A 13,500-nucleotide genomic window follows, 5' to 3' on the forward strand; every position below is an offset into this window, starting at 1 on the left:
ATTTAAATGTTCTGAGGTGGTTGATGCCTGAAGTCAAAGCACAAATTCGTAACTGCCCATTTCTTCTAATACACCAAAAAGAGTTTAAGTGTTGCTCAAGTTCCTTTAGGAATGGGATTGTTTAATGTAAGACCTCTATAGCTGTCATACTGGTTTGTTAAACTGTTTTCTACCAGCTTAGTTGATGCAGTTAAAAAGACACAAACCTTTGTGAGCCTATGAGCGTACTGGTAAATGAGTATACAATTTTGATGCTGCATAGTGGTCTGTTTTGGCAGTGATACTACCTCAGTACCTTTACAACAGAGATGTATTGTTACCAGCTGGGACATCGCTTTGTTTGCAGCAATATAAAGGATCTCTTGGAGAATCATAGACTCCCAAAACCAAGTTCCAGAACTTGTTTCTCAGAGCTTAGAGACTTGCCTGTCACATTGCATTAAGTCCATAGAAAATCTTCGTCCCATAAAGACACAAAATAGTAGTGATAATAACTTTAAAGCTGCTTCTTTTTGGTAGTGAGAAAGCCTAGGCATCTTGTTCCTTGGGTCACTTCTCTGTCCCTTTTCTTCCCTTTTTTAATCTTGTCATGTTGTGAACTTGTTGGAAATGAATGGAATGCGAAGAACTTTCTTCCAGGCTAAGGAGGAAAGAAGGCTTAAAACTCAATTTGTGACAGTCTAGTCCTTGTGCAACCTCATTGAGTTGTGGTGATTGAACCAAGAGCAAAGAGGTGTTTTCCCTCTGCTGGCAGGTCTCTTACTGCAGCAGTTTAGGCACTTCAATCTGAATGTGAGTAATTGAGGCCAAGTTTCCAGAAGTGACTGAAAATCTTTACCAGTGTGTAAGTTAAGGATGTAACAGTAGGTTATAATTAAGATCATGAGTACTTAATTCGCACTGCATGTTTCAAAGTCTGGTAAACATAAATGTCAGTTTGCCATCCTCAATTTTCCAAGGAAAATCAAAGAAGTATTTGTGTATCTTTGTAATAATTCAGAAAATTGAGCCAAAAGGTTTTCTTTTTGACCCATTAAATTCTGTGATGCTTGCGGGAAGTAGCTGTATAGTGCTGAATGAATTGCAGGAAAATAAATGAAACTGTGAAGAAATTATGAATCAGATTTCTTAGAACTTGTTTGTAATACTTCCAAGGAAAATACTTTAGTATTGCAAAACACTAATCTTTCAGAGAATTTGTTTTTCTCAACTGCTTTCTTAAGAGATGTTAGTGATGCAAATCAGGAGAGATTTAAACAAAAAAGTCAAAGTCTTTGGAAAGAGCAAGTTGTCTTAATTTTTCTGTCCTTTAAATTGAAAAAAATATAATTCCTCTTTGTCTTGGTTAATGTTACGTGATTGTGATGCTTAAAAATTGTACTTAACACACTCCCTTTAACTGTGAAAAACAGCGGAGGAAGTGTTAAATGAGGAACTGAGGTAGCGATCTTCAGGGCTAGGATATAGAGGCAAGTTATTTTAGAGAAAGAAAGGCAGGGAATTTTCAAGTCCTGCAGCTACTTTGGAGTAGCTGCCTGTGTGATCAGCTAGCAGAATAAGACTGTGTGTGGAGGAAGTTAATATAACCCACTTCCCTGCTAGGCAAAGATTATATGATTTCCAAATGTGGTATAATCTCTGTTTCAGTCTGTTGACCACATGGGTTTCTGCTCAGGTTTCAGCCTGTTGATCAAATTATTATGGTTTCTTTCCTCAAACATTCTCTGTTAGGAAAAAGTTCTGATGTGCGGCTAAGCCGTTAAACACATGAGGGGAAAAAAAGCAGACAAAAAGAAAGCTCCTGACAGAGTGTAATAAGAAGGCTTGGAGGAAATTATAATCTTGAGTCTTGTACCAGGATATTTGCGATCTCTTTGCAGCTTTTTTTTTTTTTTTTACACAGCTTCTGGTTTGCCCTATACTATTATATAAGGTTATTCTCCTAGCAATCTGGAATACTGCTTCTGTACTGCACTTTCCTAGAATCATAGAATGGTTTCTGTTGGAAGGGATCTTAAAGATCAGCTAATTCCAACCCCCCTGCCATGGGCAGGGACACCTTCCAGTAGACCACATTGCTCGAAGCCCCGTCCAACCTGGCCTTGAACACTTCCAGTTGTGGGGCATCCACAACTTCTCTGGGCAACCTGTTCCAGTGCCTCACCACCCTCATCATGAAGAATTTCTTCCTTATATCTAATCTAAATCTACCCTCTTTCAGTTTAAAGCCATTACCCCTTGTCCTGTTGCTACATGCCCTTGTAGAAAGTCCCTCTCCAGCTTTCTTGTAGGCCCCCTTCAGGTACTGGAAGGCTGCTCTAAGGTCTCCCCGGAGCTGTCTCTCTTCCAGGCTGAACAACCCCAACTCTCTCAGCCTGTCTTCATAGGAGAGGTGCTCCAGCCATCTGATCGTCTTTGTGGCCCTCCTCTGGACTCGCTCCAACAGGTCCATGCCCTTCTTATGTTGGGGGCCCCAGAGCTGGATGCAGTACTCCAGGTGGGATGTCACGAGAGCAGAGTAGAGGGGGAGAATCACCTCCCTCGACCTGCTGGCCACGCTTCTTTTGACACAGCCCAGGATATCGTTGGCTTCCTGGGCTGCAAGCGCACATCAACCGATACCCCCAAGTCCTTCTCCTCAGGCCTGCTCTCAATCCATTCTCTGCCCAGCCCGTATTTGTGCTTGGGATTGCCCCGACCCATGTGCAGGACCTTGCACTTGGCCTTGTTGAACTTAGAGGTTCGCATGGGCCCACCTCTCAAGCCTGTCAAGATCCCTCTGGATGGCTTCCCTTCCCTCCAGCGTGTCGACCGCACTACACAGCTTGGTGTTGTCGGCAAACTTGCTGAGGGTGCACTCAATCCCATTGTCCGTGTCACCGACAAAGATGTTAAACAGTGCTAGTCCCAATATCGATCCCTGAGGAACGCCACTCGTCACTGGTCTCCACTTGGACATCGAGCCGTTGACCACAACTCTTTGAGTGCGACCATCCAGCCAATTCCTTATCCACCGTGTGGTCCATCTGTCAAATCCATGTCTCTCCGATTTAGAGACAAGGATGTCGTGCGGGACAGTGTCAAATGCTTTGCACAAGTCCTGGTAGATGACGTCCAGCTGCAATGTGTTTTCATTAAACTATAAAGAAGGAACTACTTTCTCCCAAAACAGGGAAATAAGACTGACGCTAAAAAAAATGAAATTTTTAGTATGTATACCTATTTTGTATCTGATTGTTCATTTCTGCGAGTAATGAAATGGTGATGAAGTGGCCCTGTACCATTCACTGTTTCTGTGCTTTTGCTGTAACTAGTTGTACGGGGCCTAGCTAGGATTGAGTTAATTTTCTTCATAGCAGCTCATATGGTGCTGTGTTTTAAATTTTTGACCAAATCAGTACTGATAATACCAATGTTCTAACTTTTGCTGAACAGTGTTTGCACAGCATCAAAGCCTTCTCTGTTTCTCCCTCTGCCCCCCCAGTGAATAGATTGGGGGTGTGCAATAGGCTGGGAGGGGACACGATCGGGTACACGACCCAAACTAAACAAAGAGATACTCCATACCATATAACATCACGCTCAGCAATAAAAGGGAAAAGACAGAGTCTTGGAGAAGCTAGCCATCTTTTGCTTGGGAACTGGCTGGGCATCGGTCTACCCACGGGAGGTGGTGAGCTGTTGCCTTTGCATCACTTGTTTTGTTTTCTTCCCTATTCTTCCACTCATCCTTTACTTATTAAACAATTTTTGTTTGTTTGTTCATTTTATTTTGACCTCCAAGTTTTCTTGGTTTTATTCTTCCTTTCCCTCTTCCCCCATCCCACTGGCGGTGGGGGACTGTGTGGTGCTTATCTGCCCACGGGGTTAACCCACAGCACTAGTATTGCAGCAGCTAGTCATTAATGTGTAGCATTGCTTGTGGTCCCACTGGGGTTGTTAAATGCATTTTACCATCCATAGCAAATAATGCTTTAAACTAATGACTTTTGGTGGCTTATCAGCTCAGTGTTGCTGAACACCTTGGTCATAGGTCCATGTGTTTTTTGACAGCAATGTGAGGTTAAACTTTCTGTTCTGCAGTTGACCTGCCCCCCCCGATGACCTTGGTTATACCAGTGGATCTGTGTTTGGGGTCATGCTGTAACTAGATCCCTGGAATGGTCTAGGTTAAGAAAACAACTGGATCATATCAGACCGGTGTCAGAATTTCACTTATGCTATTTCCTGGCAGTTAAAATTTGAAGTGGAAAATTTTACCTTGCAGACTGGCAAAAGAAAACCCCAGCCCTGTGTTCTACAGGAGTCAAAGGCATAAAGCTGAAACCAATGTTTCAGCTGATAAGGTTGCATGAGGAATAGTAGAAAAACGCACTCTGTTGTAGTTAAACTAACTCTTACTGTTTTGATCCATCCCTCAGGCTGTGCTTAATCTTAATCTGAAGATTAACAACTCAAAGAAGTTGTTGGGAGTAAGAAACTTGTAAAACTGAGAATACCTTTCCCAGAGGGATCTGTGATGCCATTGGAAGTAGTATTTGCTTTAGTGAGTAGAGAGCAAGAGGGATTGAAGTATCCTAAAATTAAAATCTCTGAATTATCTACTTTAAATCTTCAATAAACTCTGTAGAGTACTGATCAATTTAAGCATGGATTTTGTGTAATGGAAGACAATTTTGAATGTTTTAAAGTCATATAACTAATTGGAACTGCATGTATATACAGTACAAAAATTATTTTCAAGTATATTTAATGACAGAAACTTTCTTTGCTCAAAGGACAATTTAAATGCTAATTTAAATTGTGGAATTGTATTTCTTAATAACTTTCCTAAGTGTAAATTCTTTTTTAAAGGTATAAAGATTGTTGTACAGCCAGACTCTCAAGCAGTGCTCTCTGGTCAGGTCGTCAAGCTGTGTTGTTGGGCAACAGGACACCCATTTGTGCATTACCAGTGGTTCAAACAGGAAAAAGAGGTAATAGTTGATACAGAATATAGGGCTTTTTAAGTGGTGAAAATAATAGGTAATGATTTTGGCTGATATTTTTTCTTTTTTAAAAGACTGTTACTGTTATTTACAAGGAGAGAAGATTGGTATATATACTAATAAAAACAGAAGTTTAAGAAATGCTGCATAATTACCCTACCAATGTGCTAAAATAATAAAGTGGTTCCTTATATTCAGACCACTTCATCCTTGGAGGCTAATCTTGGAATGTGACAGTAAGGAAGCTCTAAGTTTAGTTGTCTCTTGGCCTACCAAGAAGTTTAACGTGGGCTACTGAGAAACTGCCACACTGGAACAAATGCTAATCACTGATGGTCTTGGGCAGATCGAAACTGGTTTCCTAAGAATGAACAGTTGAAGGCCTGAATTCAGTGGTGCCACAGACTTCTTCAACAAAATACTGGCATGCATGTGAGCTGGTGTCTCTGGAATTTGAATGGCAGCACTTATGCCCATATTTCTGGTCCAGGTTATCTTTCTAGAAGATGAATGCACTTTTTTTTCTTAATGTTATTGTATTGTAAGTACTATTTTTTAAAATGCAGTAAGTTTATGTTATTTTAAATTGCTGTTAGGACTGAAATTTTTAACTCATTTTCTACACCTTTCTAAAAGTTTATCTAGATCATCCAAAATATGGCTTAAAAAATATGATTACAGTCATTTCCTGCTCATTACAGTTAAAATATAGATGTAGTAAAAAATTATTTTTCTGTGAACAAATGTTACGGTTTCGTGGTCATAGTTGAATATATCTTAAGATTAGAGCTGAATGTAACACACATGTGCATTGGAGTAGTGCTTAAGAAATTATTCTGAGTTATTTGTGGAGAAAGGTAAAAATTATTAATTTCAGGAAGAGCTTTTCAACTGGCTTAAAAGCTCAGAATTGTCTTAAATAGAGGCATATGAATTATTCTTGGAAGAAAGTCTGTCTCTGAGCTACTAAATACATAGAACAAGACTTTCTCATCCAGAAGTTTCAAGTAAATGAAGGGGTTGAGGCTGGTGTTATGGACATTGAAATAAATATTCTAATGTTAGATCCTGGCTTAGATTAAATCAATCTAAATTTAAATACTTCTTGGTTCATCTGTAATTCAGGTTCCCCATGGTAATTCTCCAGAGCTGGTTTTGAATCCAGTGAATGTAAACGATTCTGGCTTTTACATCTGTCGAGTGAACAGTGAATCTTCCTTTGTGTTCAGTCGGTGGGCACGACTTGAAGTTTGTGATCTCCAGGGTACATCTCATGGTGAGTGGCAAAAACATGGTCCTCTGAAAGTCTGTCTTTCCACTTGTTAGAGGAACTTGGGTCCCTGTTGCTGCCTTGCACAGATGTGAAAGAGGGCTGATTAAAAATGCGGTATCTGATTATTGGGCTCTTGTGCTGGTCACAAAAGCAGAAGAGAAATGAAGTTCCACAGCGGTGGGTAAGAATAGATAGATGGAAAACATACACGTCTCAGATCCTTTTAATTCTTAGAGGATCCTTGGACCAGAAAAGCAATTCTTTAACTCTCTTGTTGTTTACCTGTGTACCTCTTCTTGTAACTCGCTAGTGACTGGACACACACAGTCTATTCTGAATGTCTGCCGCAGGGGCTCTGGCCTAATAGTCAGGACTGTTTGTTCCCTCTTCATCTGTGTGCTGCCAGTCTGAGAAGAAAGGTACTTGGGTAAAGGAGAATCTAATGAGATTCTCTGCCTTCCTAGGAAGAAGGTCCTCTGCCTTACCTGGAAGGTCAGAACAGTAAACTACAGAAGAGCACATGCATGCTGGAGGCCTGGACGCTTTAGAAAACCTAGATACCGTGGAATGGAAAGAGTGTTAGCTGCACTCTGAGGAAACAGGACTGAGGTCTGGAATAAGGTTTGGCAGGTAGCAAAGTGACAGATCTCCCTTCCAGTCACTTTTTCAGATCATAATAGGCTATCACAATCTTAGACATGTACCAGCCAGGAAAGATAAATTGGTCAAAGGCCAGCACATTCTTTCTTTGCCAGAACACCTGGGGAAACGAGAGAGAGGCTGGGGCTCCGTGGATATGTCTGTTGCAGAATGTATGTCTGCTAATGCAGTCTTTTCAACTTCATATAACCAACCCAGAAAATAGTGAAGACATGCCAACAATTTACTGAAATAAACTATGAGAGGAAGAAACACATGAGTTAAACTGAGTCTTTTTGGTGTGAATTGCGTCTTCATGGGTTTTGTAAGTGGTCAGCTAACAGTCAAATGTGTGTTACCTGCATAATAAAACCCATAGTAATTCACCTGTACCAATGTAAGTCCGTATGAATTTATGGCACTGGCTTGAAGATACCTCTGCTTCAGTGATGGGTTAATCTCCTATCTGCAGCATACGTGACGAAATATGGAAGTGGAAGAAGCGTGAGGAGAATGGAAAAATAGCAGAAAGCAAATAAGATTAAATAACTGTCTACTCAACAGTATCCAGCTAGTACTGGAATTTGTTCGTAGAGCATAAAGAAAATCTTGGAAATTTCTTGGATCTAGTATATTAATACTGCGCATTTATTTCTAGTTTCTGAGGTTGCTGGAGTGGTGTCTTTTTGGTTTCTGGTGTGGGTAGGTTTTTCTGGGGTTGTTTTTTTTGTGTTTTGGTTTTTTTTTTTTTTAACAGAATAGTCAGTTGCATTAACTAGGCATTGACTTATGCACTAAGTCTACCCTTTATAAACTTTCTAACTAAATAGACTGGACTTGCTTGCTATTGGCCTAAAGATGAGTGAGATAGAAATCAACTGCACTGTTTTCAGACTGTGAAGAGTATTTATTTTGTCTTATGTCATGAGTCAAAGGTGTTTTCCACTTGCATCCCATGTATAAAAATTATTCGTGTCAGGAAAAGAGATGGAGAGAACTGATCTTCCAGTAAAAGATCAAAAGCTATTGCAATGTCATTTGAGGTGACCTTTTTACATCTTAATCTTGAACATATTCTCAGTCCCTTATCTAAGCGATCATTTCTTCTGCTTTTCCTTTGCTCCTACTTCAGGTTCTATTCAGTTAGAAACCTGCAGTTTTAGATCTTTCTAAAGATTACACCAGGAAGCTGAGATGAATAAGCTTGTAATGACTACTTTAAAAAAAAAAAATCTGAGAAAAACAGACATTTCTATATGGGCACATGTCAGTGGCTGATGTTTGTTAAGTGTTTTTAGCTTTGGGCTTTTTTAAAATATTTACCATAAGGTTTGATGCTCAGTTTAGAATGAGAAGAATAGGGATATGCTAAAACTAACTGATTTTCAGTTTTAAATTCTTACTCCTGTGTCCACACTTGCACACAAGATGGATCCTCAGTCCATCCTTTAGTAGCCACTCTTCTTTGTACTTGGCACCTTTCTGTAGAGCCTTTGTAATCCTACAGGCAGGAATAAATAATGCAAAGAGGGCTTTTATTTTTTTTTTACTTCTGGGGTATATTTAATGTGCATTCCTTTTTATTTTTCAACTGAAGAACTGGAAAGCCATTGCTACTCTTAAAGGACAAGTAACTTAATTTCATTGCTATTAAAACAGTCTGTTGTAGTTACAGGAAGATGTGGCCATATGTTGTCAATTCTTGTTAGTCTACATGCGGTTAGATTGTCTCACCCTTTCTTTTCTTTTTTCTTCCTTTTTTTTTTTTTTAAGGGAGCTTAATTGGTTTGCCTGAAAACAAGTTGCGCATTTGTATTCAGCCTCAGTCACAAAACCTGACAGTGGGGGATGCTTTGGTACTAGAATGTGGAGCTGTTGGAAACCCAATTCCTCGTTACCAATGGTTCAGAAATGGATTTCCCTTGGCAAATGGGAGCAAAAATGTCTACATGGTAAGTTACTGTGAAGTGCCAGCCTTAGGGGGAGTAATGTGTAACCACCTTTAACTTACCACATAAAGCTTCCTTGAAGAAAATAACTTCTTCATAGCCTTGATAACCTCTTATGGAAGTACTCGCTATAAGTTTTTCTCCTGTTGTGTAACTGGCCCGTACTGTTCTGAGGCTCTTGGGTGCATAATTTTAACCCTGAACATGTTTCAAGTCGTAGTCATGGGATGTAAGGCTATAGTGTATTTTGGATCAGTGTGACACATTGACATAACAAAGATTAAGTATCAGTAAAAGTGAAAGCTTCTCTTTCTATCTTGCACTTGAAAGCATCTGATTTGTACGAGCTGTTGCATTCAGTGCTTAACGCATCTCAAGCCTGTGAGGTAGATTTGCATTCTTTCTTCAATTCTTGAAAGCATTTCTAGAACATGCATGTTGTCCATGAATGAGGGTATCGGCAGCTTTTGGATTTGATTAGGCTTTGCTTTTAGTTTTCACTCTTTCTTGCATGTGGGCTTAAATGAAACTGATACCAGTATTCTTTTGGGGTCTGGCTGGATGACTGTGATGATGCTTGCATAGGTAACTTATGTGGATGTGGAACATCAAGGGACATATTGGTGTCACGTATTCAATGACCGGGAAGATCAAGACAGCAAGAAGATAGAAGTCGTTATAGGTAAGAAGTTTTTCTGTTTGATATAGGTCAGCTGATTTATCAATTTCTTCCCTATCATTAGAATTTATTTTTGAAGCTTGTAGTATTAAGCCAGGCACATGCCTTCTGTATTTTTAGTTATCCATTTGTTAAAATAGCTGTGCTTGCTTGCAGCAAATGGAATTTTAGAGCTTTATCAGTTATAAAGTGCTTTGGGGTTTTATGGTAACCAGCATAGAAATGCTACCATTTTTTGGCATTACTAGCATGTACATGGCTTGTCAGCAGATTGCAAGCTCATTTCTTCATGTTTTTTGACAACTAAAAACAGTTTAACCCTTGTTGGTGATATGAACTATGTTACATTGAGTCCTTCAGTTAGATTATTCATAGCAAGCAGAATAAATGAATATGACACGGTTTAGTGTGTGTGCATGTATTTGGAGTAAACTAAAGAGGAGAAGATCTGTTTGAATAGCCTCCAGACCTATCTGGGAATACTATTGTGTAATTTGTATGAAAAGTTCTTTCCTATCCTAAGAAATATTCTAGTTTAGTACTCCTGAGTTTTAGTAATAATTACTATACAGTGTTGTGGTCAGTGCTGATTTATACTGCTGTAAAATGAGCCAGATTGCAGAGAAGCTTGGAAGTGACCTTTGTCTTCCACTTTGTGTGCCAACTCTCATAACTGAGAGCAATTGTCTTCCAATTCCCCCCCCACCCTTAAAGCACAAGGAAAGAAAGCTACGGCAGTGGAGTGCACAGAAGGTAAAGTAAATCTTTAGTTGTGAATCAATTTTTAAAAATTAATGATGGGGATGACAGATTGTTGAGTGTGTTGCTGAAAAGCATGTGTGAGTTAAGAGCTTCAGTCTACTTTAAAGCACTGATGTGTGATGCACCGTTCCTTCTGCACACGCTTCTCTCTTCTTTGCCTTGATACCGTGATCTAGAGCACACAGGAGAAAAACCAAGCTACTTTCTTCTGTAGTATTCAAAGTTGTTGGATTTTTGCATTGGTTTTGTGTCCTGCACTTACAGTTTCTAGTGAAATGTAAAGATCTTGAGATTTCTTTGACTGGGCTCAGGAGGTAACATCCTTGCAAGAAAAGCTGAAGATGTTCGGGAACCTGGGTGACCTTGGAGAGCTGGATAGAGCTAGTTCCACTTTCAGCTCTGTGTATGCAAGAGGGGTTTCCAGCAACCTTATTAGCATGATTTCTGTTCTCCTCTGCATTGCTGCAATGGGGAGGAAGAAGCGTATTGTGACCTTTAATGTTGATACCATTCCTTGATTACTGAGCATCTCAAAGGCTGTAATCTCTACGTCATAGGGGATCATATATAAAGATGTAGGGCTGCTTACAGCAGCCACTGCCCAGCTTACCTACCAACAATGAAAAAAACAAATGTATTTGCAAACTACAATAAATGGCTCTCTACCCTGTTTTTTCATAGAATCATAGAATTATCTTGGAATTAAACTGCTCTGCAGCATTTCTTGTTTAACCAGCGCTGATGTTCCCTTTTAGCCCTTTTGTTAAAGGTTTAACATTGTGAGGGGATTGTGTATTGTCACTCGCTGGAACATACAAGTGACACACATTCTGGTGTCAGCTACGTCCATGGCATAGCTTCCGAGACTGATCATCTCTTTGAGCCTTCACATCTTTTCTGGCTTGGAGGTGTCTGCATTACCTGACGGAGTGCTATGCAGAAGCCTCCTACTTACCTGTAATTCAACTACCCTTTGAAGCAGAAGATAACCACTGTATTATCTGTGGGGGTCTATACCCAAACTACAGTTTGCTTGGATGCAACATCATTCTGCTACTAAGCCACGTTAACACCTACAGTGGTATCACCTCAGGTCGCTACAGTCTCCCACGTGGATATATGAGCCTGCTTTTGTGGCTTAAGAGATCTGCCTGGGGCTCCACTGCATGGAGGAAGCCTGCTCTAAGAGACCTCTGCTGCTTCAGATAAATTATTTTTCTTTTCCATAGTTTCCAGTGTTCTCAGAATAATCAGGTGAAACCTGTGGTAGCTTAGAATGTTTGAAAATTGTATCTGAAATCTTTCTGAATACACATGGCTTTACAAAGTAAGATTTCTTGCTCAGGATGTTGCTTATTCAGCAGCCCTTCAAACATCTATTTTTCTGATTCTGACATCTTGCTCCTTATTCATTCAAACTGCTTGCATGCTTGTGGGATTGAGGCATGGTACGTGTTTCTCCCTTTGTTTTGAGATCTACTATATTTTAATGCTGTGTCTATCATAGCTTAGTATATTGATGTAGGATTTTCTCTTCTCTGTGTGTGGAATAAACATATGAAAGGTTAGATATACAGAAATGCAACCTTTTAGAAAGGTGGTTTGTTTTCTAACATTCGGCTTCTATTAATAATGGCATGACACTTATTATATTTTTCTTAATAAAAAATGTACTTTTTGCTTCTTGTTTAAACTATGATTTTATTGGTGTACTTCTTCACAGAAGATCTAAGTGATCTTCAAAAACCAGGTAAGTGATAAGTTTTGAAAAACTTTAATTTCGCATCTTCATTTTATGTTACAAATCACTGAAGCCCAGCTGGGTTACAGTATATAGTTTACATTATTTGGATGCATTTATAACTGGGGATTTAATAGGGGCGGATCTCACGTTAAGAGCAGCACAACCATCTGGTTCCAATAAATTAACTTGAAGAATATAGTGAATTATAGGGTTGCTGTTATCTTTGTAAAATCACACAAAACTGCTCTTTTACACTGCATTATACTTATACAAATACAGAAGGAATTATCTTTTGCTTTCATGTCTGTGGCTTCTTTGGACTCTAAGTTTTAGTATGTTGCTGCTTTTTCAGATGATTAAGGAGAAAAAGATGTGGGGTGTCGGGCTGTCACGCATGATATGTTGAATTGGTATATTTCTTAAATTCATGTTGGAGTGAGCTAATGTGATTTGAAGCCTGTTTGATGTTTGTTACTATGGAATAGTACTCTATAATGGATTATCCCTGATACAGTGTTCCCAAAATCTCAAATCACAAGTCATATAATTTCCTGGGTTAGACAACAAAGATATGTTTACTTTTGCCAAGACTTAGTTTTAGTCACTGAAGTGGTGCTGTCATGATACAGAACATATTATCCAAAGTGTACCCCTTTGGCATATCGCTTACCTGTTCCTCTTGGCAGAGCATTGGCTCTACCATCCCTCTGTGAAGTACAAAATAAATGAATTTTCACAGATGGTCATTCCTGCTAAGCATCCCCTCTCTTGCATGTCTGCATTTCATTTGGAGAGGATGAACTGTTTCGGGTGTTACTGAAAATGCTGATGTGCCGTTTGTGAGATTCAAAATTATACTGTAAGCATCTATTATTTCTTAATTTGTAGAACTAGCTATTCATATCCTATTAGGCTATGTTTGCTGGAAGAGGGTGGAGGAAATCAGGTAAACAACAACAACACAACACCCCGAAACCCCACCAAAACAAAAAAAAAGAGTACTTTTTTTGTCTTAAACTAGTAACTTACTAGGCAAAGCAGTACCAATAGACTGGCTGTATGGAACATGGGGTTCATTTTCTGACATTGGCAACTATGACTGTAGTTACTGACAATCTGCTCTTTTAATTTATTTCAAGCAGACCTACAAGAACAATCGAATCACAGACCTGTTGGTAAGTAGTTTTGTAGCTGTGATGAATGTATGTATTTCATATCTAGGAAATGGATTTTACTTCTGAATATTGCTTCTTCTGCCACTGCTAGTGAAATAACTGTAGTGCGTGTAAATAGCTGCAGGGAGGGAGACTTCTGTGTATTTTTATAGTCCTTTATAATGCCTGCATGCCCTTTCAGTAGTAAACTGTGGTGAGGGCACCAGTATTTTTAGTGACTCGGTGGGGCGTCTACAACTTCTCATCTGTTTCAGTTTACTGTTTCAAATTCCTGTGGCCACGACCTTAGCC

General features: G+C 39.4%; 1 protein-coding gene across 3 annotated transcripts in view; it reads left to right on the plus strand.

Annotated features, from left to right (window-relative positions):
- LOC142076066 (mucosa-associated lymphoid tissue lymphoma translocation protein 1-like) overlaps window positions 1–13,500 on the plus strand; it is a 35,629-nt gene that overhangs the window by 3,633 nt on the left and 18,496 nt on the right. The window contains exons 3-9 of one of the 3 annotated variants that reach the window (XM_075138436.1): window positions 4,855–4,976; window positions 6,114–6,264; window positions 8,674–8,852; window positions 9,435–9,531; window positions 10,243–10,281; window positions 12,014–12,040; window positions 13,174–13,209. In XM_075138436.1, the coding sequence (XP_074994537.1) occupies window positions 4,855–4,976; window positions 6,114–6,264; window positions 8,674–8,852; window positions 9,435–9,531; window positions 10,243–10,281; window positions 12,014–12,040; window positions 13,174–13,209 (651 nt within the window). The remainder of the gene's footprint in view (window positions 1–4,854; window positions 4,977–6,113; window positions 6,265–8,673; window positions 8,853–9,434; window positions 9,532–10,242; window positions 10,282–12,013; window positions 12,041–13,173; window positions 13,210–13,500) is intronic. The other 2 variants (XM_075138435.1, XM_075138437.1) reach the window with 2 other exon arrangements.

This window comes from Calonectris borealis, chromosome Z, assembly GCF_964195595.1.
Source record: "Calonectris borealis chromosome Z, bCalBor7.hap1.2, whole genome shotgun sequence".
Taxonomy (NCBI): domain Eukaryota; kingdom Metazoa; phylum Chordata; class Aves; order Procellariiformes; family Procellariidae; genus Calonectris; species Calonectris borealis.